The 27,419-nt window shown below is 48.1% G+C and overlaps 1 protein-coding gene across 3 annotated transcripts in view; it reads left to right on the plus strand.

Moving 5' to 3' along the window:
• Positions 1-27,419, plus strand: part of ALS2 (alsin Rho guanine nucleotide exchange factor ALS2) — an 895,474-nt gene that overhangs the window by 250,509 nt on the left and 617,546 nt on the right. For all 3 annotated transcript variants that reach the window (XM_069226056.1, XM_069226055.1, XM_069226057.1), the window contains 2 exons: positions 4,751-4,847; positions 5,741-5,818. In XM_069226056.1, the coding sequence (XP_069082157.1) occupies positions 4,751-4,847; positions 5,741-5,818 (175 nt within the window). The remainder of the gene's footprint in view (positions 1-4,750; positions 4,848-5,740; positions 5,819-27,419) is intronic.

Consider the following 27,419-nt stretch of genomic DNA (forward strand, 5'->3'; position numbering starts at 1 on the left):
ACCTCCTGAACAGGACCCTGCGATTCGCTGAATGGACTGCCCCACGGACTCAGTTATCTCAACAGCAAAAAAAGATCATGCCACTGATCTTTTATCTATTCTTCCTCTGGGCAAGGCAAGCAAGTGTTTAGTCAAAGGGGTTTAGTGAATGTGCAGCACTTAAGGTACATCAGGGAATGCTGCAAGTACTTCCACTTTAGCAGGAAGTTGTAACTGATCCATATGAGACTGAGGGAAATATTCATAGATGAGATTTCTGACAAAATGATGGTTTCTAATCAGAAACGTGCAACTGCAGGCACATTTTAGTTTGCGATGTAAAGTTATTTTCTCTTTGAGTGTGTCTCAAAAATGGATTGTCAGCCTTTCATTTCAGGCAACGCGCTCTTCTGATCCCATGCAGATGAAGAAATGCAAAGAGTGAAGTCTGAATTGGACACTTTGTAAGTGGTTGGTCTAGAGAAGTGGAAGAGTTTAGAAATTACAATTTCAAGACCCATAGCCACCGTTATTGAATTGGAGGAATCAAACCTCTAAGTTGCTTTAGCAAAGAACATCAGAAGAGGGAGCAATGGTAGGAACTATGTCGACTGAGAGGTACAGAAGGTCTTCGGCCCTCTGCAGCTATAGGAAAGCCTCTGGCAAGGAAACTTTTACTTCCCCATTTCCCTCTGTCCAAATGCCACACCTTTAGAGGGGGACATTCCAAAACATCTGCAAGAGTGACAAAGGGCTGCAAAGATTAATATGTGCTGAATATTATGCAGAGTGGGTATTGTCTCAAATGCAAAGCCTGTCACTGTCTCTGGTGATAACTAATGTCTCATTTAATTCTGCTTCACAGTCATAAGACATATTTAGCTGTCCTAACAGCGGTCAGTGCTAAAAGGTTTTGCAGAATCGTACATCAAATCAGTTAGCTCATTGCATGCATTTTTAAGCACCTTTCCACAGAAACAGCGAAATTATTTCACAATGAAATTGGTATAAAAAAGAAATTTAATAGATTTTGCTCCATGCTCATGGTGATCACACAGTAAAGAGACAAAACATATAGGTTTGTGTGAATAGTTGTCTTTTGATCATTGAACCAGGATCTGGCAATGTTGGTCAGTCTTTTTAGGAAGTAAACATTATATCCCACAAGTGAACCTTAAATCCTGTGTCTAATTGCTCATGTGTCGATTCGGTTTCAACCCGATTAATCATTTCCAGGGAAGCACAAAAGAGTAGGATGTAGTTTTTATTTAGGACATCAATCCGTTTTAGAGGCTTATATTTTTTTGTTGTGAATTTTGCTTTTTCTATTACAACTAGTGCAACAGTGTTGCATTATACATAGGGCATGGGAGCAATAAATCCATAATAACTCTTTGGGCCCACCTACCTCTATGTCCTCCCAAATGTTCATCGTGTAAGTACCAGTGTCACACCTTGACAATGCATCAATAGCAAGTGTGTGTCCTAGTTGTTAGAGATCACAGTATGTCTCAGGATCAGGGCTGTGTGCTCTTTGGTAGGGGGCTACACTTATGCACTATCAGAGCAGAGTTGGGGGGTCAGGTTGCACGTTCAAGGTGCTGTCTATTGGATGTGTCCTAAAATAAGTGAACAAGGGTTGCCAGATAGCCTGCGACCTGGAAGAAGGTGGCAGAACTTCAGCATATAAGGTTATTTGTTCATCATAGTATATTAAATCTGCAGTACAGTCTTTAAATTGAACAAACGCCTTCTACCACAGTGGCATACTGCCTTTCTCTTAGCTAGTAGTAATGCCAGTGCCACATGCCTTCTGTATGAAGCAGCCAGGTCTTTGACATGTCCCAGTATAGCAGTGGAGATAGCTTCAGGACAATAATTATCAGCTTAGCTTGTATTTCGGGTCAATATAATTGTATTGCTCCACAAGACCATTCCAAGTGAAAACAAACATGCATCAGCGCTCTCATATCTAATACACTTATCTCGTCTCAGTCCAATATGTGAATGCATCCAGTGGGGTTCCAGGTATGTCACCCATGTATTTTGCCTGAGTGAGAAAGGACTCATTTCGATAGAGATTTCCTCAGTGAGGATTCCTTCTAGTTTTAAAGTGAAGCCTCCCCAAAGACTCATGTGTTACTGGCAGTAGTGGGTGATACTCAGGCAGAAGGAGAGGGAATGAATAAATGTATTGCCAACCTTGTGACAAAGTTGTTCCCAAGCTTTATTGGTGCAGGCAACCGTGGAAGGACCTGCAGTGGCTTTTGCTGAAGGGATCCCTATGAACAAGACGTGGGGAAAGGACCATATAGACCTGCTCTACAGCTAAATAAGGAAAAAGGGGCTGGGACGTTTTAGAAGAAACTCAAACTGGTTTAAGTGAGGAAACCTTTATTTAAGAGCAAGCCATATACAGCCAAACCCCTGGCAGATCTCTTCATCCTCTGGTTATGGAATCCCCACATATCCTGGCTACAAAGAATCTTACATATGTAATAATCATGACTCAAGCAAAACATAACAGGAAGATGTCAATGAATTGCATGGTGCATCTCAGCACATAGATAATAAAGTTCCATGTCCGGTGTTTCAAAGCCTCCCTCCTGGAATGGAAGAGTAAGTGTTTCCCATTTAATCCAGATTTGCCCACTGGCCCACGCCAGCCGTATTAACTTAGATTTCAATGCGCCGTAAAGTGGCTCCGAAAGTAGGATAGGAATGTTCAGAAATAGATACATCAGTTTAGGGAGGAGTACCATCTTCATTAATGCTAAATGCCTCACAATAGCTAACAGAAGGGAGATCCAGTGAGTGATCTGGTCTGTCATGGTGCTTAACGGAGCTCTGTAATTAGCACACAAAACCTCATCTTTGTCATGGTGTATCTCTACTCCGAAATATTTGAGGCCCTCAGTGCACCACTGGAGGGGGATGTCTGGGGTAAAGGGAATTGAGGCAGAAGGTAAGGGAAAGAGCTGATACTTTTCCCGTTAATAAGTATGCCCAATAAGCCTCCAAATAAGATAAATCTCCCCAGTACTCCGTTTAGGCTCAAATGGGATTCCCTAAGATAAAGAATGTCATCAGCAGTCTGAGAAATCAATAGGTACCTGCTTGGGTACTGTAGTGCAAAGTCTCAGTAGTGCTGCCTCAATTTTGAAGTTAAGGATTCCACAACCTGGGTAAATAGCAAGGATGAAAGTGGACAGCCCTGTCTGATGTCCCTCAGTATCTTGAAAGGGTCCGACATTACTCTGTTAATGCACACCATGGCAAGGAGGCTTGTGTACACTAAGTGATCCTAGGACAGAAATGACCTAGGAAAGCCCCTCGGCAAAGGATAGCTTGCACGTAGTCCCATTCTAGTGAATCAAATGCTTTCTTGGTGTCATAGAAGACCACCACTGCATTCAAATTTGGGTCTATATCCTGCAGAACTGCAAGAAACGTTCTAAAATTATAGTATTGTAGATCGACTTGGAAAGAAACCTGACTGATCAGGGTATACCAGGTGTGGAATTAGAGTAGTAAATCTACTGTCAAGTCATTTTGCCAGTATTTTTGTATCACAATTAATTAAATAGAGGGGTCTGTACAAATCACACTGTCTGGTAGTTTTCCTGGTGCAATGATTAGGGTCTCAGGCATGGCCTTGGGCAGTTGACCTGCCTGTTGCGCATTCTCGAAGGTGGTGAGGAGTATTGGAGCTCTTATGTTGGTGTTAAACTTATACAATTCAGCAAGGAGGCCATTTGGCATTGACACTTTTCCTTACTGCAGTATTATTTCAAGGATGTTGCCTTTGGTGAATTCCTGACCTGTGAAGTTATGGTGTACATCACTTAACCAGCCCAAGTTCACATTTTCTGGATGTGAGTTCACCTCAATGGGTTCCCTTCGCTGCAAGGTGTAGAGGTAAAGATAAAAGACTGCAATGAGAGGCTTATACTTGTTAACGCTACTGAGGCTCAGTTAAGCATAAATACAGGGTTATGTGAATTCTCCTTTGTAGTTTGGCACTAGAGAGCAACACCGTTGTTGAGCACGCTCTGACAGTGACCATCAGACTGCATAGTCTTTGCTGCCACTGAGCCCATTGCTACTCCCAGGCATGAATAATGAAAGTAGAACTGCCAAAGTCTATCCTCTAGGTTCAATACAATGGGTATTTCCTGAAGAACTGGACCTTCTTTAATATTCCAGTGGGTGTTTTGATATTGCGTAATGCCTTCATTAAAAGTTAACAAATAAAAATAGTATCTACATAGGCAATACATAATGCCATTGGACAGTTCCCCCCCCTCAGTCGAGAATGTTTTCTGTGATCCTCCCTGTGTTAAAAAATATCCAGTGATTATTAACGTAATGAAGATACCAATGATGTAGAAATGGTGTTTAGGCAAGTATTCTTTTCCTTCTTACAGGGTTCTATCTCAGAACACTGATCTGTTTGCTTCATAACTAACATTAGCCTTGGATTTGTCCTTTATACTAAATTAAAATTAGGAGTTGAAAATGGTTTATCTCTATAATTAAAGCATGTAAGAAATGTATAAGAAATGCTAAAGCCTAATCATTTTTTTTCAATGAGGGGCTAACAGAATCCTGAAGAGCAAAGCAATTTCCTTTACCTTTTCAGTAGCATTTCTCAAAAATTACAGGATTTTGTCTGCTTTTAGTTGGAGAGTCTGAGAAGGGGATTTAAGCAAATAGCTGTAGAACTGTGGCATGCAATACACATTTACATCTCACCCTTTTCTTAATACAGGCTTCAGCCACTCTGTGTGAGAAGTTTGGATGGGAAGGAGGTGATACAGCTAGAAGCTGGTGGCCACCATACTCTGGCTCTCACTGCCAGATCCCAGGTAGTATGCCAGTGACAACGCTCAGGTAGTGGGGTGTCTACATGTATTGTTTTTATTTGTGGTGGAGTTGAATCATACATTGTGTCTGTGCTCTGAAGACTTATTGCTGGGAGGAACTGTCAGTTTAGAGCACTTGGGCATGGAAGTCCCATTTCTGAGTAGGTAAGTGTTATTTGTGCAGCAAGTAGGAATGTAGATTTTTGTGTCAAGAGGCACCTCTCTCCTACAATTGCTTTTTGGGGGTTATTGTTGTCAGCTGTGTCAGTTTGTATTTTAAGAAACCTTTGCTGATAGAACAGCACTTTAAAGTGAATTGAGTCTCTCTCACCCAAAGGGAACATTAGTTATTTAGGAAGGGATCTGAAAGAATGCATTCCTTTCACGAGTAAGGTTGCATTCAGGAGACCTTTGTATATTTCTGGAGAGTGAGGATGTGGAGACTTGACTTAAACATACATGCCCACTTAGGAATACAAGTAAGTAAAACCAAATGTGTGGCTCAGGCCAGGTGTTATTGTTAGTCACTAGGACCCTGAGAATACTATGTGGGTTATTACAACTTTGGAGGAGGTGTTAATCCGTCCCAAAAGTGACGGTAAAGTGACAGATATACCACCAGCCGTATTACGAGTTCCATAGGATATAATGGACTTGTAATATGGCTGGTGGTATATCCGTCACTTTACCGTCACTTTTGGGACGGATTAACACCTCCTCCAAAGTTGTAATAACCCCCTATATGGGTCTGCACACTCAAGGTCACTTGATGGGCAGTCACTTGTTGTGCCACTGGGTATCTCATGTTGAGTGAGATCTGCAAATCATGATGATTTTTGCCCAATGTCTTTCTGCGTTCAGAGTTAGCCATTGACATTCTTCATTAAACTTTGCAGGTGTTCTCCTGGGGAAACAACGACTGCGGCCAGCTGGGCCATTTCCAGTCCCCAAGCACAGTTCCTCGTTTAGCAAAGGTAATTTATTTTCCAATAGTGCCATGCCAGTATGTGTTCTTGTGTAATTTAGTGTTTGATGTAGGTACACATGTTCTGCATACTCCTGCCATCTAGTGTTGGGTCTGAAGTGTTGCAAGTGGTTTTTCTTCTAAGAAGTTTCGAGTCACAACATCGAGTGATTCCTCCTTTCTGTGATATTGCACATGGGCATAGGCTCCTTTGTTAGACTGTTCTCTCTGCCGTGTGGTTCGGATGTGTGTGCCTCCTCTCCGTGTCTTCGACTCCATTCAGTTCTTTTCTTTTTCTTACCGTTCCGACGGTATTGTTTTCATTGCACATTTCTATTCCTGCGCTCCCTATGAACTTCGTCAGTTCGGGTCTCGACCACCCGCCCTTTGGAGCATTACTGTCTGTCTTGAGCTGACTTTTGCGTGGCTCTGGCATCGACGAGCATATACCCCTATGGAACGTTCACCTTTTCATTTCTGTCTGTAGTGCCATGCCAAATACCTGCACACCGACCAACACCTCATGTGCAACCTTTGCCTCTCTCCAGATAATCGTGAGGCCAACTACAAGTCTGCAAGTTGTTCAGGTCCAAGAAGACTCTTCAGGACAGAAGGGCTTGATGACTTGAAATGGTGCAGAAAGCATTGGACAACACCCTGGATCTATTCGGGGAAGAACATACTCAGGAGGAGCCAACTGCCCAGGATGAAGAAATCTTCATTTAGGACAGCTCTGACTCAGATGTGGAGCTTGATATCGAGAGCCAAGACTTGCCTTCTGTCCAGCGTGTGAGTACAGTGGCCCCTGCTCTCACTTCGAAATCCTCCAAAAAGTCCCTTTTGCCTATGTCAGAGATTGCTGCTCCACCACTGCTTCCCAGCCATGGTCAGTACCGAAACACTGTTTCGGCCGCCCTGCCTTCAAGCCCGGCACTGAAGATTGCCTCAAAGGCTAAAACCTCTGCTTCGAACCCAGGTTCTTCGGACTGAGAAATTGTTTTGGTGTCACTCCAGGCCTCAGGACCGACCCACCAAGCGACTCCTTCAATCTCGGTGCTGACAAAGATGCACAGAAGCCTGTGGTACCGAAAACCTCGGAGCTGAAAGTCTCCGGCTAGTCTTCCACTACTCCATCACCTGTCGAGCCGATCCTCAAAAAAATGGGTGCTAGACAGCGAAAACTTCACATCCAAGAAAGAATTGGTTGCGTTATTGCAACTCCTTCCTCTCTTGCACATCCAAATAGGAAGTTAACTTTTGAGAAGGCCTTGGACATACCTATCTTTCCAAGGAAGAAGACAAGGGACAAGGCCACCAGCCGGGCTCATCATGCTTCTTCTTCACCTCCTCCACCACCACCTCTTTCCCCTCCTCACCCTCCACCGCACTCCCATACTATAACAGGTTGTTGATGTACCACAATTGCAGAGAACTATGAGTGTGGTGGTCTATCAACACTAGATCTTCCAGGTGACCCTGTGACTGAGACCATTGTTGAGCTATAGACTGTTGAAGTGGAGCGCATGTGTAATCTGGCATTAGGACCTATGCCAATGCATGAAGCCATCATCTCTAGCATATCATAACCTTCCTTACTGTGTAGGATTGGCTTCCACTGTGTTTGAAGTGTCTGAAAAGTCTGAATGCGAGCGGATACTGATTGGGTTGAGCGTTTGTGAAAAGAGAAGAGGGCAAGAGCTGGTTCACATTGAAACTAAATAGGCATCTCGTATTTGATACAGAAATGGCTGAACTACCCAAAATTTAAGCCAGCATGACTACATGTGTTTACAGTGTTGGAGGGGGGTGGATAGTCATCCCGCATTTTCTAGCTTTGTCCTACAATTTTGTCTCCTGTTCCACTGTCTGCATAAACGCACTTTAGGACATCCATTGTTTGCATTTTAATTCATTGCCACTGTTAAGCCTCTCAAAAGACTAGCAACTCTTACTTTTTCAGCTCTTTATAAACTATTAAACAGGTACCTATTGGTAGCTGGAAGGGAGGAGCTGCAGCACAGGAGGGGTCCTGTACAATGCAGCTTTAGGAGCACATTGAACTAAATCCAGCCATCTGTTGATACACAGCCCTGAATGTGTTCATGTATGCCATGCTGGGATCCTTTTGTGGGAGTCCCACTGACCACTTCTCGTCATCTACAGTAAGCCACAGAGGAAAAGTAGCCACTCAAGAAACTGAAGAATTTGCGAGATCGAGCAGTCTCCCCTCTGCCAATAATGTTAGAAGAAATCAAGAGTGCCATTGAAAGAGATGCCTGCCCAGAGCTGGCTTTTGAAGCTGTTTGGGATGGAAACTGGATCTTCCTGAAAGTGAATACATCTTAGAGGACTCCAAAGGCACAGCTACCCCTAACATTCCTTATACGACATCTCGTATGAGCTGGTGGCCTCAGAAGAAGGATCCTTGCTAATGGTACGTTAGTCCTTCCTCAAAATCCAACAAGAAGAGTGGCCCATCTAGCCCATGGTGGACACCAAGGAATGGTAAAAACTAGAAGCCAGATATGGAACAAAGAGTGGTTCCCCCAATTCGACCTAATGTTGGAAGAAATAGCCTATCTGCTTTGCCAGGCCACTGCCGGGTCTGACCCACCAGCTCCAGTCATCACTGAGGAAGCCCTGAAGTCATCATGTGTTGGAACCAACATTGACTCTGGTAGCCTGCCAGTCGGAAGGCATTTGGTGGTGGCGATTGACAATTGGTTGAAGTACCTGGAGGTCAAGATAGTAGCCGGGACATCGGCCACTGATTTCATCCTCCAACTGGAGAAGGTGATGGTGACTCATGAGCATATTGGGGCGATCAGAATTGATAATGGACCCTCTTTACAGGGGCAAGAGATGGCTTATTATTTTGACTCCCTTTCAGTCAAACATCAGAAGATAATACTGCACTGGCCATAGACCAAGCCAATAAGGAAAGGGAGCGAAAGGTTCATGTGGACAGTGTCCAAAGTGATACGGATAGCACAGGCTAACCATCAGAACATAGAATTAAAGCAGTCTGTACTTTCTTTAGGTAATATCAGCAGACAGCCCCTGGGTCAGCTATGCAGGGGTCGGGCAATGACGATTGCTAACCTGTACCACCCATAAAGGACTCTGTCCTGCCTGATGATAAAGCTTTGCTACAGTGGAGAAGTCAGAACTGGAGGTCCAGCAAGCACCGCCAAGAAAGAGCAAGTGACCTCTAAGTAGGAGACCTAGCATTGATCAAAGACCCCGCCCCCATCCAGAAAGTTTTGTTTCCCGTTAGTACTATGCACCTGGAGAGTTGTGGGGATACAGTGGCACGATAGTGACTGCCCAAAAAGGTGAGGACATCACTAGGAACATATAGGCCCTCATTCTGACCTTGGCGGTCTTTTCGCAAGACCGCCGAGTTACCGCCGCGGTGAAGACCGCCGACCGCGGCGGTATGCCGCTGTGCGCATTCTGACCGCTGGGAGCGTTCCGCCGGAAAACCGCCAGCAGCCACACTGGCGGTCGGCGGGAAAGTGGAGACTGGTCAACCTCCACCGCCACGCCAGCAGAACACCGCCCACAGAATTACGACCCACATTTCTGTGTGGCGGTCTTCTGTTGGCGGTCTTCTGTTGGCGGTCACCTCCCCATGGCTCCCGTCGCCTCCCGGAGGACCAACGCACAAGGTAAGTTGATCGTCCGTGAGGGGAGGGGGTGGGGGGGTGTTGTGTGATGTGGGCGTGCATGGGGGTGTGCGTGTGAGTGTGTAGAGGGGGTGTGTGAGTGCGTGTATGCGGGCGGGGGGTGCTGCTGTGTCTATGGGTAATGTGTGCTGTTCGGCAGGTGCGCATGTCTGCATGTATGTGTGCGGGTATGTGTCCCCGTTGTGTATGTGTGTGTAGGGGGTGTGTATATGTGCATGTTGGGGGTGTGTGCATGTCGGGGTGCATGTATGTGCATGTCGGGGTGGGGGTGGGGAGGGGGTTCGTACCACCTCTGGGGGGTGGCAGGGGGGTGGAGGGTGTGGGGGGAGGACTCGGGTGGGTAGTGGGGGGTGGGGGAGACCCCTATCAGTGCCAGGGAAGGAATTCCCTGGCCCCGATAGTGCTTACCGCCATGGTTCGCATGGCGGTTCCCGCCCGCAAGAAACCGCGGCGGTAGGCAGGGTCATGATACCGTTGGCGGTCTTGGGACGACCGCCGGGCCGGAGTGCGCAAACTCCAGCCCGGCGGTCATGACCGCCGTGGCGGTCGGAGTGGGGAAGTGGCGGTCGGTCGCGGCGGGGACCGCCGCGGTCAGAATGCCATTTTTAATACCGCCGGTCTGTTCGCGGTCCGACCGCCGTCTCTCCGCCGACCGCCAGGGTCAGAATGAGGGCCATAGTTTTTAAGCATTTCTAGGGATAATACCGCCCCCCTGCTAAGAGAGTGACAGAGGAGCCCCCCCTATAAACAGGACTTCTCTGGAAGTGAGCAGTAAGCCAGAAATTCTGCCACATCAAGTGGTGCAAGGTGAAGATTTGAACTCCCCAGTATGGTGTCCACTGGCTGAGGGGTTGCACTGTGCCATAACACCTGGAAGGGATCAATCTCAGATGACTTGTACTTTTTAAGAGAGCCTGATTTAGAGGAGGTTGATTTAGAATGAAACCCGAAAAATGACTGTGTCACTCCTAGCTTTCCAACTCTACAAAACACTCTTCTGGTGGTGTTGCAGGAGCAACGTATTTCCATGCTCACAAAGTACTTTGCGAAGTAATAACGGAAAGTGGGCCACGCTATGTTAGTGTGTAAATTTGCGTGCACAAGGGCCCCGAAAGTAAATGTTATAAATGCAGCACTGATCAAGGCCTTGAAAAACTGGGGTAGTGCATCCCAGTAGAACAAGCGTCCCTGGGGAAAATAAAAACTGTAATGCGAGTGAAACCTTTTGGACAAGTTGCATAATAAGGAAGTTGACAATCTTCTTTAATAAGAGAATTTCTTTTCTTGAATGAAGCATTTTATTTCCAAACAACGCTGGGCCCGATCTGAGGAAATGCTGCCACCTTGGGATTTTATATTAAGCCTTATGGTGTTTCCTTTACTTATAGGAACATAAAGTAGGGGTGGATGTTACTAACCTAATATGCTGTTTCACATTTACGCAAAATTACACAAGGAGCATAATCCATCATTTTGTGCTGTTTTCTTACCGCAAAATGAATATTTGTATCCGAAATGGACCTGCTAATGCATTTTGCTCTAAGCTCTAAATGCAACTGAACACAAAAAGCAGCAACCAGTAAGTGCTCATGCCTGCTAAGTTTGTTGTTCTTGTGCTCCTGCTGAAGGATTTTTGTGCCAAATTATTTATGAGAGTAGGCATAATCGTGTAATTTTCAGTGATTTTATATCAATAAAGTAACTCGCAATTAAGGAAAGTGCTATGATAACTTGTGCAATTGAAAATTTTCCCAGGCCTAATATAAAGTCAAAAAAAGCTGGGGGAAGCGGAACTAGTTCCGATTTTCAAATTCACTTGTGAATAGCTGGTGATTTAATTCTTCATATAAGTGAAAAGGTAATTCACTTTTACAGTCCCAGACCCAGCTCTGCTGCCAGCCCTCGCCACTGCTTCTGCCACCTAACTCTTGGGCTTTTTGTCTCACTTTGCTATTCTCTTCGCTCAACTTCTTGGGAAATTCTGCTGCTCAGTACTTGCTTTCTGTCTCACTGCTCTGTTTGTTGTGCTTAATTCTCTTACCACTTCTGCTGCTTAAGTCTTGCTTTTGTCTCAGTGCTCCTTTATTCTTTTTGCTCAACCTATGTGCCAGTTCTGATACTTAATTTTTGGAGTTTTGTGTGTGCCCTGGTATTTTTCTTGCCTCCCTTTTTTTTCAGTGTCCTGCCAAATTCCTCTCCCTATCGCTGCGCCATTCTCCCGCCTAGCCTCCCAGTGCCCCTCCCCGCTCCCAGGACCTACTTAATGGAGTCGGCAGCACAGCCACGCCAAAGGCAAGCCTGTCTGCACCTGTCCACATGTGGGCTGTGCCCAGCGCCAGAACTCCTGGCACCCAGCTCACCCACATGTACGAAAGTACCGTCCTCTGCGCCCGAACACCGGACTCCCCTACAAACACTGCTACCGTGCTGTGCTGAACTCCATGGTAAGACTTTCTCCTACTCAAAATGCACCTTCTCCTGCACCAGCACTACTAATGTCACGCAGTAAAGAACCATGCTGACCACTCACCACACCCGAAGCAACCCACCTACTTCACTGCCTACTCCTCAACATGCGCTATATATGGAAGCACTCTGAGCTGTGGGACCTCATCGACACCCTCGCACCTGACATCTTATTCCTCACCAAGACCTGCCTGCCCAACCCCACATCCTCCCATGACATCGTCTCAGCAATCCCCTACATAAAATCACTCGCCAGGCACAGCATGATCCATAAAGAGTCCATACAGTGTTCCACCATCCTATGGAACACCTCAGCTTCAAGCTCCACACAGACGTCAAGACAACCATCAGAGGTACCCTCCCATACTCTAAAACACCATCTAAGACTTCATTTCTCCCCTATCTCTGGACTCTAAGGACTACATCTTTCTCTGCGACCTCAACTTCCACATCGGAGTACTCACCACACACCTCCTCAACAATATGAACAGCTCTAGTCTGACCCAGATCGTCCTTGAACCCACGTACACTCCAGGACACATGCTGGACCTTATCTTCCCCTCCAGTGACTGTGTCAAATACAGCCATGTCACAGGACTCACATGGACCAATCACTCCATCATCCACTTCAGCATCTCCAGCCTCTGCACCTCCACCTCCACCTCCAAGTTGGCCAGTGCCCACTACCGCAGCTGGAGCAACATTTCAGAGACCTGCTGGAGGGATGCCCACAACACCTCCAATCCGGCTGCGGCCACCAACTTGGAACAAGGAATTAAGAACCTCAACGCCTGGATCACCAACTGTACCTACAGCATTGTCCCAGTCAAAGGCAACAATCAGAGAAGACCCTCCAAAATGGCGAGGTGGTACACTTAAGAACTCATAACAGTGAAACACGAGAGCAAACAGCTGGAGAAGAAACGGCACACCAGCAGACACTTCTCCACCAGGACAGCCTTCAAGACCTCCATCAACATTTACCACCGCTTGCTGAGAGCCACAAAGAAGACAGCCTTAGCTGCACACATCAAAACCAGCGCCAACAATAGCAAGGAACTTTTCAATATGGTTAAGGAATTCTCCAACCTGGCTGTCAGTATCACACCCACACAAGAGCTGTGCAATCGACCATTCATTCATGTACGGAAACTTCGAACCCCAACCAACACCTATTGACTTCCTCCACAGTTACGCCTCCACCACTGATATGAACCACAGACTGACCACCTAGAACCAGCTGTCGCACAGGACACCACTGCCATCATGAAATCCCTCCACCTGGGAACCCCCCCATACCCATGACCCACCACATCTTCAACCTTGGAGACCAAAGGATCTGGCAGGAATTTACCACCATGCTCAACACCTCAATCACTGCTGCAACATTTCCCGATGCCTAGAAACATGCCGAAATCCAACCACTACTCAAGAAAAACCCCCACTGACCCCAGCAAACTAAAAAAAAACTACCAGACAATCTTTCTTCTCCCATTCCTAGCAAAGTATTTGGAAAACTATGAACAGGCAACTCGCGTCCCACCGGGAACAGAATCAGCTACTCAACACCCCCCACTCCAGCTTTTGCAGCAATCACAGCACCAAGACCACCCTGATCGCAGCCACCAACAACATCTGATTCCTCCTCTGCCGAGGAAAAACAGCACCCTTGATCCTCCTCGACCCCTCAGCCGCCTTTGACACAATATCCCACCACACAATGATCGAAAGACTCCACCGCATCGGCATCCAAGGGGACACACTCAATTGGATCACCTCCTTCCTCACTGGAAGAACACAGAGGGGTCAGCCTAACACCATTCCCCTCCAAACCCAAATATATAGTCTTTGGTGTCTCCCATGGCTCAGCCCCAAGCCCTTCAATGCATAAATGATATCCTACGCAGATGACACTCAACTCATCCTCTTATTCACTGATACTTCTAATCTAACCACATATTCTTCACCTTCTCAAAATTCCTGATGCCAGACTAGATCTGGAAAATTCTTCCGGCTACAGGGGCCATGTGGCTTTGACCTGGAAGCAAATGAGTTGGGCAGCAAATAACCTCGATGGGTGCGCACTCGCATCTTTTCCTTCCTTTCAACACCCTTGAATGCAGATCTGTAACTACCCTCCGTACATTGCCAGTTTACCATGGATTCAAAACAAACAATTGAGGCGATGTGCTAAGAAACAATATCTTCCCATAATATAACAGGGTTCAAGCCATGCCATGACTGCAGCAAGCAGATATTATTTATGGAAATGCACAACATGTGTCTTTGATGTCAGATCTTTGGTCACAACTTGAAACTGTGTGAGAAATATGCCGTCATAAATGTGAAGGTGATCAGGGAGCAGGAGATAAAACTCTGATAATCTGAGAAAAGAAAATGTTGTATTCGAAACAACAGTCTCGCTTCCACTCCAAGACACAGGGCTACTGTTGGTCACAGAAGCAGTCTGTGCCAAGTCTAGTTATTGCTCGACGTGACTAATGTGCTAGATTTACAGCTAGCAGTTGTAGTTCATTGACTGAAATGGTCCAAACAGGGTTGTCGCTGTTAGAGCCTTTATTGCTACTTAATGACACCACTCACAGACACCCCCTTAGCTACTTGAACAAAACATTGCTGAGCTACTCTGGTCAGTCGATCTATGGCCAGGTGGCATTGACTGGCCCCTGGTAACCTTTTTTTTCAGAAAATACACTTAGATAGCCTTTTGTTGCAGACATTACCAAGAAAGGTGAATCCAAATTCCTTTCTTTCAAGCTTCCCATACACGGTATGTGTATTTATATAATTGGCACCAAGATGCTTTCATCAGCTAGTCTGGTCCTGTGCTGATTGACGACTGTGTGCCTTCTGGGCAGGTACATTCATGCCTTGTGGGACATGGCCAGCAAGACTTTGCCAGCTGTCATGGAAGTCCTTAAAGCTTCTCTTGTTTAGTTGTTTCAGGATGGGCAGTATGTGCCAGACATGTATTGTGTGCCGGTCAGGACACCACCAATTGCATAGGCTGTGCTATCAACACCATACTAGTGTTTAGGGCCAATAACTGGATTTTCTGGGGCTGTCCGAGTGTCCCTAATGGACATGCATGTGATAGATCTAGACATTTTGGTGAAAAGCGGACTATGTGTAGGAGTTGTTTAAACATAGTCTTGCCACAGCCAGTTCCTTGGGGTTATGGTCATCTGCCCACTAATTCTACAGTACAAAAATGTAGGGGTTACTCCAGAGGCCTAGTTTGCCAGTAATATTAGCCATCTCAACAAGTGCCTTGACTGTCCTGGCCTTTTCAGGACAGAGGATGTTGGGGTCGTCAAACCTGTGCACTCCAGCAAGAGCAGCATTTATTTATCTTCCCCACTGCAGTGGCACCCAAGCTGCTTTGTTTAGCCTATGCAAACCCACAGTGAGCCAGTAGGAGGCAGGATAGTCATGTCCTCCGTGGCCAGAAATCCATCACATGAGACAGAATCTTCAAAGGAGATACACCTTACATTTCATTTCTCACCCAACCTCCATTTCAAATTTTGTCAGACCACGCCTCAGTCTCAATCCCGCTGGCTAAGGGTACCATCAAGGAAGTGCTGGACTTGGAAGGGGGCGCAAGTACTGCTCAAGATAATTCCTCACCCTCAGGAAGAATGGAAGCCTCAGGCATTATACCCCCAGCCATTGAACACATTTCTGAGAAAAGACGATTTTAAAATGCTCACTTTTGAGCTGATCCTCCTTGCTCTGGAGCCTACAGACTGGATAATGCCCTTGGACTTGCAGGATATGTATTTTCATATGCCAGTCTGCTGATCAACAGATGGTACCTGCTGTGAAAGTGGGGTCACAGCACTTGCTGTCCTTCAGGCATTACCTCTGTGCCTTGGGTGGTAGTGTTGGTACCAGCTCAGCTTCAGAAGACTACCAGTACATTGGTACCAAGAGGGGCAGAATGGTACAGAGTATGACTGTTGAAGTGTATAGTTCTTTATATAAAGATATGTTATACATTGGCCAGAAAAGCACTCCATGGAAGCATGCAGGCCCATTCCAGCATAGCCAAAGCTGCAATACCTGCACTGGTAAGGGGGGGGTGCTTATCTGTTACATCAGCCAAGTTGCTAGGTGGACATCTGTGTATACCTTCATGAAACACTACTGCCTTCATAGCCAGGTCCACAGAGAGAACCATTTTGTGAGCTTGGTCTTGCACATCTTCCTGGTTTGAGTCCGCTCCTAAGACACCCAACCTTTGAGAACTACTGATATGGTACATATTCTGGAGGTGAGGAATCTGCAGTTAAAAGTGTCCTTATGTAGAGCAAGTTACTTGACTTTAGTTACGCTCTTTCTTGAGGATACTGTTATCTAATGGCAGATTCCTCTCTTGCCACCCTCCTCCCCATTGTCTGGAGTGCATATCTGCACACCCTAATAAGGTCCAAAGTTAGATTTCGGCACACTGTCCCCTCCAATTTGTTTACAGTGAACAAAGGAGTGACACAGTAAGCGTTATATTAAGCCCTGGAAATATATTCAAGCAAACTTGATTATGGTTTTGCAAAGTAAAATAACAGAAACAAAATGTGCAATCTGATAGAGACTTCTAGTTGCTGTTTCTTACCTTAGAATTTTCCCCAGTCGTTAGTCAGGATCCGGCGACTTTTCTCGAGCAGTAAACCTGTGCGCCGATAGGTGGTGTTGGTCGGCTCCTCCTCCCTTGTCGAAGTTGTGCGCTCTGCATATTATGTCGCGGGACCTATATAGATTTTATTTGATTTAAATTTTATTGAATTACTTATAAAGCGCGAATATGCCTTTTGCCATCCTGGCGCGAATGCAGTTGCTAACCAATCGTTTAAGGATGAAACTACCCTAAACAGCATGTACCGTGAAAAATTATGTCAGTGCTGTCTTAAACAGCCAGGTTTTCAAGATTTTACAAAAACAGAGAAAATTATCCTGTAATTTCAGGGCACAAGGCAATTTATTCCAAATGACACTAATGAAGTGTACAAAACTTCTACCTCCCCATTTTAATTTCTTGGAGCAGGGCACAATCATTAGACATGACGAAGTTGAGCAAAGCACTCTATTTGGCTGGTACCATCTGAAACTTCTTTTAGAAAACTCAGCCCACCTCCAGGTAGAGCCTTATGCGCCAGACATAGGGCTTTAAAGGCAGTTCATTTTCTCACTGGCAGCCAGTGAAGCTCAGTCAGAGCCCCGCGGAGTCAGCAGGGGCCCCCTCAGGTTCAGCACTGGCAGCTTCGGCCTCGGCTCCCGGGGACACCCATGGATCTGAACTGGCTGGTCGCACCAACTCGACCTTCCCTGATAACGGTTCAGACGTCGATGCTCCTGCGTCACCCCCGTCCTCATTGCCGACTCCGACACTGAGCCGGATCAGCGTCGGATAACGTCGATTCTGACTTCGACAGGGACCTTGCTCCCTAGGTCCGATCCTGAACCTTATTCTCTTGGGTCGGGGCGCAGTGAGGATTGGGAGGGGTCGCTGGACCCTTTGGCATACCAGCTGGATGATCCCATTGTAGCAAACTGGGCTTCTTTGCAGATGCCCCCACTTTTTGCCTCCATTTGAACTGCTAGATGCTGGCTTTTGGACTCTGTTAGTGTACTGAGGCCCAAGCACAAGTGCTCTTTTTCTTGAAACTGTATGTCGAGTTGCATAGGCCAGTTGGCAAGTCCCTACTGCCCCTGCAAGTCCCTAGTAAATGGTACCCAGGGCAAGGGCGCTATGTCAGCCTGCATGAGCAGCCTGCTGCTCGAGTGAGACTGTGCCCACACCAGGTGCAGGCAAAGTCCCTGTTACTGCCCATAGACTGGTCAGTCACCCCTAATGCAGGCCCCCTCTAGCCCAGGGTAATGTGAGAAGCTGGCCTGGTTTGTAGTCGGTACCAGAGGTACTTATACCTTATACCAGGTCCACCTTAGAGAAATGTAGGCAGTGCCTATCAGCTTAGGCTGTCGAGGGGTAGCTGTAGCAGAGCAGCGAAGGCTGAACTAGGAGACATGCAAAGCTCTTGCAATGCCACTATAGTCACACAGTATTGATACACAAGAAAGACAATACTCAGTGTTACCAAAAATAAAGGTACTTTATTTTAGTGACACAAGGCCAAAAATATCTTAGAGGCAATACTCTTAGTCAGAAAATAGTGCAGACAGTGAAAAACACAATAGGTTGCAATGGGCCTAGGGGCAACACAAACCATATACTAAAATAGTGGAATGCGAATGTCGGTTTCACCCCTAGGCAAGTGTAGTGTGTAGAGGGGTGCTAGGAGTGTAGGAAAACATAAAAGAAAAAGTAAAGTACCCTACCCCAGAGCCCAGGAAATCAGGAGTTAAGTACAGCAAGTTACCTCCTAACACACTAGAAGTCGTGGTAAAGGATTAAGCAAAAACCAAGCAAGACTGCAAGACACCCACAATGGATTGCTGGACCTGAATAAGTGCGGAGAGAGGAGACCAAGTCCAGAAGTCAAAGAAGAGTCCAAGAAGAACAGGAGTCCCTGCTAACCCGGATGAGGGTGCAGAAGTGGATTCTCCATTTAGATGAAGAAGTCAGAAATGCACCAAATAAGACAGCTGCGGGTTTCTGCTTATTGCAAGAGATGCCCCTCCTCGACTCGTTAGATGCAGGCTGGTTTTCATCGTTGGATTTCTCCAACAATCGTTGGCTCATACAAATGTCGTGGTTGGCGGGAAAATGCACTACCTGGGCCCAGGAGGGACCTGGGTGCCTCAACTCGGACTGAGGAAGCAGAGAGGGCCCTCAGCACTTTAGAGAGCCCTCAGAAGACCAGGCAGCACCCACAGGTGTCCCAGAACAGGGGGACAAAGTAGTCGCAAAATGCGATGGTCGCAGCACTACACAAAGGGATCCCATGCCACCGGAGAACAACGCAGGGAGCTAAGCATCACAGGATAGAATGCTGGGACCTGGGCTACGCTGTGCACAAAGGACTTTTGGAAGAAGCGCACAGAAGCCCAGGGAGCTGCAGAACACGCGGTGCACAGGGGTACTGTCTGGCACGGGGAGGCAAGCCCTTACCACCACCAAATTTGGACAGCTGGACCTTTGGACAGTCAGAATCACTTCGGTCCACCACCTGTGTTCCAGGGATCACGCTCATCGACAGGAGAGGAGTCCCAGAGCACCGGTTGTCGTGGCAGGGAGGTGCCTGCTAAAGCAGGGAAGTGACTCTGTCACTCCAAGGGAGATTCCTTCGGTCCTTCTGGTGCAGAATGAAGAGTCAAGGAAGAACAGAAGCACCAGCTAACCCTGGATGAAGGTGCAAAAGTGGATTCTCCGGTTGGATGAAGAAGTCAGAAAAGCACCAAAGAAGACAGCTGCAGGTTTCTGCTTGGTGTAAGAGATGTCCCACGTCAACTCGTTGGATGCAGGCTGATTTTCGTCATTGGATTCCGCCAACAAGCCTTGGCTCCTGGGTGTCTCATCTCAGACTGAGGAGGCAGAGCGGGCTCTCAGCACTTTAGAAAGCCCTCAGAAGACCAGACAGCACCCACAGGAGTCCCAGAATATAGGAACAAAGGAGTTGCAGAATGCGGTTGTCGCAACACTACACAAAGGGATCCCACGCCGCCGGAGAACAACTCAGGGAACTAAGCGTTGCAGGATAAAGTGCTGGGGACCTGGGCAACGCTGTGCATGAAGGCCCTTTGGAAGAAGCGCACAGAAGCCCAAGGAGCTGCAGAGGGGTACTGTCTGGCATGTGGAGGCAAGCCCTTACTTTCACCAAATTTGGACAGCTGGACCTTTGGACAGTCAGGATCACTTTGGTCCACCACCTGTGTTCCAGGGATCATGCTCGTCGACAGGAGAGGAATCCCAGAGTACCAGTTGTCATTGCAGAGAGGTGTCTGCTGAAGGAGGGAAGTGACTCTGTCACTCCACAGGAGATTCCTTAGGTCTTTCTGGTGCAGAATGAAGACAGGCAGTCCTCAGAGCGTGCACAACCTGGAAACTGTTGCAGTTGCTGGCTGGAACTGAATTTGCAGGGTCACAGTAGCCTTCCTGGATACTTTGTTGCAGTTACAGTGTTCCTGGAGCAGTCTGCGGTTGATCCGACGGTCAGAAGCTGAAGCAGAGGATGCAGAGGAGTCCTGGTGGAGTCTTGCAAACCGAATCTGAGGAAACACCCAGAGGAGAGACCCTAAATAGCCCGGACTGGCTACCTAACCAGGTATGCACCTATCAGGAGGGGTCTCTGACATCACCTGCTGGCACTGGCCACTCAGATGCTCCTAGCGGGTCCCCACACCTTGGAATCCAAGATGGCTAACTGTCCAGGGACAATCTGGAGGAGCTCTCTGCACCACCCTGGGGTGGTGATGGACATGGGAGTGGTCACTCCCCTTTCCTTTGTCCAGTTTCGTGCCAGAGCAGGGACTGAGGGTCCCTGAACTGGTGTAGACTAGATTATGCAAGGAGAGCACTATTTCTGCCCTTAAAAGCATTTCTAGGGGCTCTGGGGGGATACTCCTCCCATGGCTGTAACACCTATTTCCAATGGGAGAGGGTGTAACACCCCTCTCCTAAAGGAAATGCATTGTTCTGCCTTACTGGGATTGGGCTGCTCAGTCCGCAGGAGGGCAGAAACATGTCTGTGAGGTGGCAGCAGCTGGGGCTGCAGTGGAAACCTCCGAGAGCTGGATTGGGAGAATTTGTAGACACCTCACATGGCCATATTCAGAGTTACCATTGTGAAGCTACATCATGATTATAATGGTGACCCTGCAGTCACGAAGTCGGGGAAATTGGTCCTGGACAACGTGGGGGCACCTTTGCTAGTGCTAGGGTGCCCTCACACACTAACTTTGCACCTAGCCTTCAGTAACTGAAGGTTACACATATAGGTGACTTATAAGTTACCTGGTGCAGTGGAAAATGGCTGTGAAATAGTGTGTACACTGTTTCACTCAGGCTGCAGTGGCAGTCCTGAAGGAGTGTTTGTATGAGCTCCTTATGGGTGGCAAAAGAAATGCTGCAGCTCATAAGGATCTCCCGGATCCCCAATGCACTGGGTACCTTGGTACCATATACTAGGGACTTATACAGGGGGTCCACTATACCAATCTGGATTGGAATATGGAGTCACTAGACTATAGTGACAAATTTGGAAAACAGAGAGAGCATAAGTACTGGAGTTCTAGTTAGCAGAACTCCAGTGGCACAGTCAAGCATACTGACCAAACAGTAAAACACACTGACATATAGTGCCTCAAACTATGGGCACAGGGGTCCCGACTAGCAGGATCCCAGTGAGACAGTAGAAACACGCTGACAGACAGGTAAAAATTGGGGGTAACATGCCAAGAAGGATGGTACTTTCCTACACCAGGGGGCAGGGTGCACTGTTCAATGAGTGAGGGTATATGCACAGGAGCATATATGACCCTGTGCTGGCATTTAAACTGCAATGCTGGCCAGAGTAACTGGCGGTCCATTGGATAACATGGGCTGGCATCTGACCACTGCTCAGTTGTCCAGCTCTACAATGGCATGGATGACTCCGGAGTGTTTGGTATCAAACACTGTGCTTAGAGGGTGCCCACCAAGCTACCAAGTCCTGTACTGTTTTGGCGGGCTCACCGGAGCCACAGACAAGAGTCTGATCTCTTGCCAGTGGAGTTAGCAGGTTAGCATCTTCGCAGGACTTAGGATAAAGGGCCTGAGCAGGAAGGAGGTCACACCTCCTCCCACCCAGGCTGGCTAGTGAGAAAAGCATCAGGGCGGTGACCCTCAAAGGCTTCACCCACCTTTGATATGCAAGTACCTGTCCCCCTAGTGGAGGACAAAGCCCTTCCTGCCGTGTCTGCCCGGGCCGGTAGGAAATTAGTTATGCAGGAGGCGTGCACCCACAAAGGACTGGCCACACCAAGAGAGTGGGCTAGGAGGTCTGCACAGTCAAGGGAGGGTTCTGCCATCTTGGCAGACGTTAAGAATAGTGGGTTCTGAGTAGAAAGTGACATACTCCCACAGGAAGTCGACACTGCAAGGGCAGACTAGCAGCAGAGACTATTAGCCCATTGGCCCCTGTGCCTCACACCCTTAAACACCCCGTAAACCAGAATTTAAAGGGCTCCCCTGGCACCAGTACTTAGATCTTACCTGGAAAAGAAGAAAAGCACAAAGAGAGGTCTGCACCAACAACAGGACCTGGCCTCCACGGGCAGCGCAAAGAACAGGACACAAAGTGACCTAAGGAGACCAGTACTGGAACGATGAGTCCAAGGTGAAAAGTCATTGGTCCCAGTAAGAGGGGCTCCTGGGGACAACGAAACTCCAAGGAAGACTCCCCTGACTGGTGGTACCAGTCACCTGTAAACTGCAGGAGTAAAGAGCTGAGATCAAAGAACTGCGTCCCGACAGGCTCTGAGTACCTGAGCCTAAAGAAACTTGGTGTCCAGCATCTAAGGAGTGGGAGTGAGGCTCGTGCCAAGTTTCAAGCGTCTACTCCCCGCCAAATGACCTCCAGCCACCAGAAAGCCTGTGGACCATCCTTGCAGCTATCAAGGCTTGTCTGTCGCCTGCCCAGAAACCGACAGCTGCACATTGTTCACCGACTCCAGGAGCCCCCTCCCCCGCCTCAGCAGACTGACGTCGCCAGTGACCCCTCTTCTGTAGGACTGCCGCCCGAAGGAAGTGACTTCGACTTGAGCAGCAAAGCATCTTTGGAACAACCAGCCCGGTGATTGACATCTAGGAGTTACCTCTGCACCCAGAGCCACCGGACGAGATGGTGGCGATCCACTGCATCGATTTCTGGTCCTGGCCCCCCAAACACTTCTACATCTGAAGGGTAGAATGTGAGTCCACCACCAAGTCCAGTTTTGCAACGGATTGCAAAACCCACCAGCCACTGGGAACTGTTCAGCATCAAGGACAGACAAATCACCTCTGTAACCGGACTCCCTGGGCAAGGTAACAAAAGTTTGACTGTTGAATGTTGGTCTAGGTCCCCGTAGAACCTTAAGTTGCAGTGGATTCATCGTAACTCACCCTACAAGTGCACAAGTGCACACTGCTGTTTTCCCTTTTGGCTTCAGCGGAAGACCTTTAAATCTGCAAAGTACTGCATTTTCGAAAGACTTAAAAATTAACAACTCTGGTTGTACAAAAGCTACAAAGTTCGGTGTCTAAATTAAGATTAAAAGATTAACACATGTTCCTCTAAGTAGCCTGACTGCTCTTTGCCACACTACCAGGACTGAGCTAGGGTGTGTTGAGAGTGAATCTGAGGTCCATTACTAGGTATTGTGTTGGTATTCCATGTTCAGACTACCTAGTCATCCCATGTAATACCTTTACCATGAGTTCTATGAGGCCATGCGCCTCATATTTGGGCAGTCTGACTCCCCTGGAGCACCTTCAGGCCCCACAGAGTCACCAGGGGCCCCCTCGTGTTCTGCACTGGTGGCTTTGGTCTTGGCTCCGGAGGGCCTCCATGGATCCGAACCAGTGACGGTCCTACCAACTCGACCTTCCCCGATAACGGTTCAGAGGTTGAAGCTCCTGTGTCAACCCCATCTTTATTGCCTACTCTGACACAGAGCTGGACCAGTGTCGCACAACGCTGATTCTTACTTCGACAAGGACCTTGCTCCCTAGGTCCGATCCTGACCCTTATTCTCTTGGATTGGGGTAGGATGAGGATTGGGAGGTGTCGTTGGACCCTTTGGAATACCAGCTGGATGATCCCATGGACTGGCAGATGGACCTGAGTGAGGCCAGTAGTCTGGACACTTCCCTTGACACTGGCATGCTTTCTCCCTCTGCTGTGACTACAGAGGAGGAAGAGTCCTACTCCATGGTGGTGCAGAGAGCGGCCGAGGTCCTGGGCCTTAAGCTTCCTTTGATGGCAGGCTACGCTAGCTTCCTGACGGAGGTGCTTCAGTCTGTGGCTTCCACTTCGGAACCCCTTTTGCCCTTTGATGAAGCACTCACTGATGCCTGCTGTGGACCTTTTCCAAACCAGGCACAAGGGCTCCAGTGAACAGGATGATTGCCCACCGCCATAGACCAGCTCCAAATGACCCAGTGTTTTTAATGCAACACCCGACCCCGGAGAGCTTGATTATCCAAGCCACCACATACGTGGGTACATTCCCTTCTGCACCCCCGCATAGGGAATCCAAGAGGCTGGATCAGTTTGGGAAGAAGATGTTCTCTTCCTCCAGCCTGACATTGTGGTCTGTGAGCACTGCATGCCTTTTGGGCCGTTACACCTACACTTTATCTGATAAGGTTGCGCAGGTGCTGCCACAGGTCCCGGAGGAGGCCCGGGTCATTCTCTCCCAAGCTGTTGCTGATGGGAAAGACACAGCGAAGTTCACAATACGATGTGGGATGAATACAACCGACTCACAAGGCAGATCGGTTGCATCAACGGAAGCCTTGAGGCACCACGCTTGGATGAGGATGTGTGACTTTTCAGGGGATGCCCAATCCACCTTTATGGACATGCTCTTTGATGGCACCCGTCTCTTTGACAAAGCATACTCGGCGCTTGAGTGCTTTAAGGAGTCCCGGGAAATGGCAACTGCTCCCCGCCCCCTCAGCCTGCTTTTCGCCCATTTTGTGGTTATGGAAGGGGTGCCCAACCACATCCAATCTCCTCCAGCCACTGTGCCGGGCATGCTGCCCAACCCCTACGTGGCTGGGGACTTGGGATCCAACGTCTTTGTGGATCAAGGAGTCAGTGGTCTTGCCTGTCCACTGCCCCCACCCCTCAGCAGCCTACAAACCCTCTTAGTCTGACGCTTCTCCACCAGGGACCAGTGAGAATCAGGGTTTGCCTTCACCTGCCCTGTTGACAGTCCATCACCTCAGACAGGTGGGTTTTGCAAATAGTCCGGAGAGGCTGCTCCCTTCCCTTTGAGACTACCCCTCCATCCATGTCACCATCCTAAGATCGGATGATGAAGGATCATTTGGCACTTCTCCGCAAGTAGGCTATGTCTCTGTTGGCCAAGGGAGCCATAAAGAGGGTCCCTGTGCCACAAGTAGGTTGTGGTTGGTACTCCCGCCACTTTCTGGTATCCAAAAAGGACAATGGCCTCTGCCCTATCCTAGACCTCCGATTCCTCAATCTGTTCCTTAGAAAGAATTTCAGAATGCTCACTCTGGTTCAGGTTTTATCTGCCCTGGACCCAGGAGACTAGATGGTAGCATTGGAGTTGCAGGACACCTGTTTCCATATTGCCATCCTGCCTGCCCACAGACAGCATTTTCAGTTCACCGTACTCCCGTTTGGCCTTACCTGCGCCCCTTGGATGTTCACCAAGGTTATGACAGTGGATCAGGGGTTTCAGCCTTCACCTATCTCAACGACTGGCTGTGGAAGGTGGGCTCGCCTAGCAGTTGTCTCCCACATCCAGACTACGGCGGACCTCCTGCCTTTGCTGGGCTTTACTATAAACATGCCGAAGTCACACCTAGACGCTCCCTTTCATCAGAGCTTTTCTGGACATGGTGCAGTTTCTGGCTTATCCTCCCAAGTGGCAAGTCCAGGATATTCAGGCTGTGATACTGATTATTTAGCCTCTATCCTGGATTTCGGCAAGACTGACTCTGATGCTGCTTGGCCTCAGGGTCTCCTGCATCCTGCTGGTGTCACATGCCCGATGGCATATGCAGCCTCTGCAGTGGGACCTGAAGTTCTAGTGGATGCATCATCAGGGGAATCTCTCCGACACGGTTCAGAGTTTTAAGAGAATTGCACAAGATCTGCAGTAGGTGGCTTTTGAACCGTGATTGGGTCAGAGGCAGATCCCTCTCCCTTCCCCAACGAGGTCTGACAGTAGTGACAGATGCGTCACTCCTGGGATGGTGTGGCCAAATGGGAGAGGCAGAGATCAGAGGCGTCTGATCTCCAGCTGAGTCTGGACTCCTTATCAATCTTTTGGAGCTCAGGGGGATCAGGCTGGCATTGAAAGCATTCCTTCCCTCTCTCAAAGGGAAAGTAGTGCAGGTGTTCACGGACAGCAACACCCCCATGTGGTACTGCAGCAGGGGTGGGGTCGTGGACCCTTTGTCAGGAAGCTCTGGGCATGGCTGGAACATTAGGACATTTCCCTGGTGGTTTCACACCTGGCAGGCTCTCTTAACGCCAGAGTGGACGAACTCAGCCAACCATGCCTGGTCGATCACAAATGGGGTCTCCATCCAGAGGTGGCACAAGGTTTCTTTTAGCAGTGGGGAGGGCCTTAATTAGATCTGTTCGCCTCTGCAGAGAATGTGCAATGTCAGCAGTTTTGTGCATTGGAGTTTCCAAGGTGGCACTCGCTCTGTGACGCTTTTCATCTCGAGTGGACCTCAGACCTCCTGTACGCCCATACCCCACTGTTCCAGAGTTCTCAAGATCAAGAATGACTGGGCCCAAGTAATTCTTGTGGCTCCAGACTGAGCACGAAGAGTCTGGTATCCCGAGCTATTGAGCATAGCCATCAGTCTTCCGATCATACATCCCCTTTGGGAGGATCTTCTGTCGTAGCAGCAGTGAAAGGTTCTCCCCTTGAACCTGTCCAGTCTACGCCTTCTTACATGGAGATTGAGCAGCAGCAGTTGACAGCTTTTGACCTTTTACCTGAAGCCTGTAACGTTATATTGGCAGCCAGGCATCCCTCCACCACAAACATATACGCCTGTCGGTGGAACAAGTTTGTGGCATGGTGCACAGACAAGTCTGTTGACCTCCTCTCTGCCCCTCTTTCCGAGGTCCTTTTGTTTATACTTTCTTTGTCCCAGCAGGGCTATGCTTTGAGCACCCTCAAAGGTTTATTTGTTTGCCATTTCTGCTTTTCTGTGATTACCTGACCAACCATCCTTGTTTAGATCTCCTATTATTAGTAGATTCCTTAAGGGTCTTACCCATACGTTTCCCCCATCACCATTCATAATGGCCCCAATCTGGTTCCTAATTTCTTAATGTGCGCTCCTTTTGAGCCGCTCCATAACTGTCCTCTCTGGCTTCTGATGTTAAAAACAGCCTTCCTTGTGGCCTTTACATCTGTCCGCAGGGTGAGTGAGCTGCAGGCATTGTCATCTAAGCCGCCCAGCCTTTCCATCTAGCCTGACAAAGTGGTGCTTCGAAACAGGGCTTCCTTTTTGCCAAAAGTGGTCACGCCTTTTCATGTAGGGAAATCCATCACCTTGCCTACTTTTTAGACACCCCAACATACTTCTAAGGAAGAGTAGAGACTACACTGCCTGGACCCAAAAAGAGCACTGGCGTTCTACCTTGATCGTTCTAACGAGTTAAGGTGGATGATCAACTGTTTGTTTGGTATGTGGGTGCGAAAAATGGTTGTGCAGTGCAGAAGAGAACCATCTCTTGAAGGGTTGTTTGCTACTTTAAATGTGCTGCGCACTGACTAAAAAGCAACCCCCGGAGA

The sequence above is a fragment of the Pleurodeles waltl genome, chromosome 3_1 (genome assembly GCF_031143425.1).
Source record: "Pleurodeles waltl isolate 20211129_DDA chromosome 3_1, aPleWal1.hap1.20221129, whole genome shotgun sequence".
Taxonomy (NCBI): domain Eukaryota; kingdom Metazoa; phylum Chordata; class Amphibia; order Caudata; family Salamandridae; genus Pleurodeles; species Pleurodeles waltl.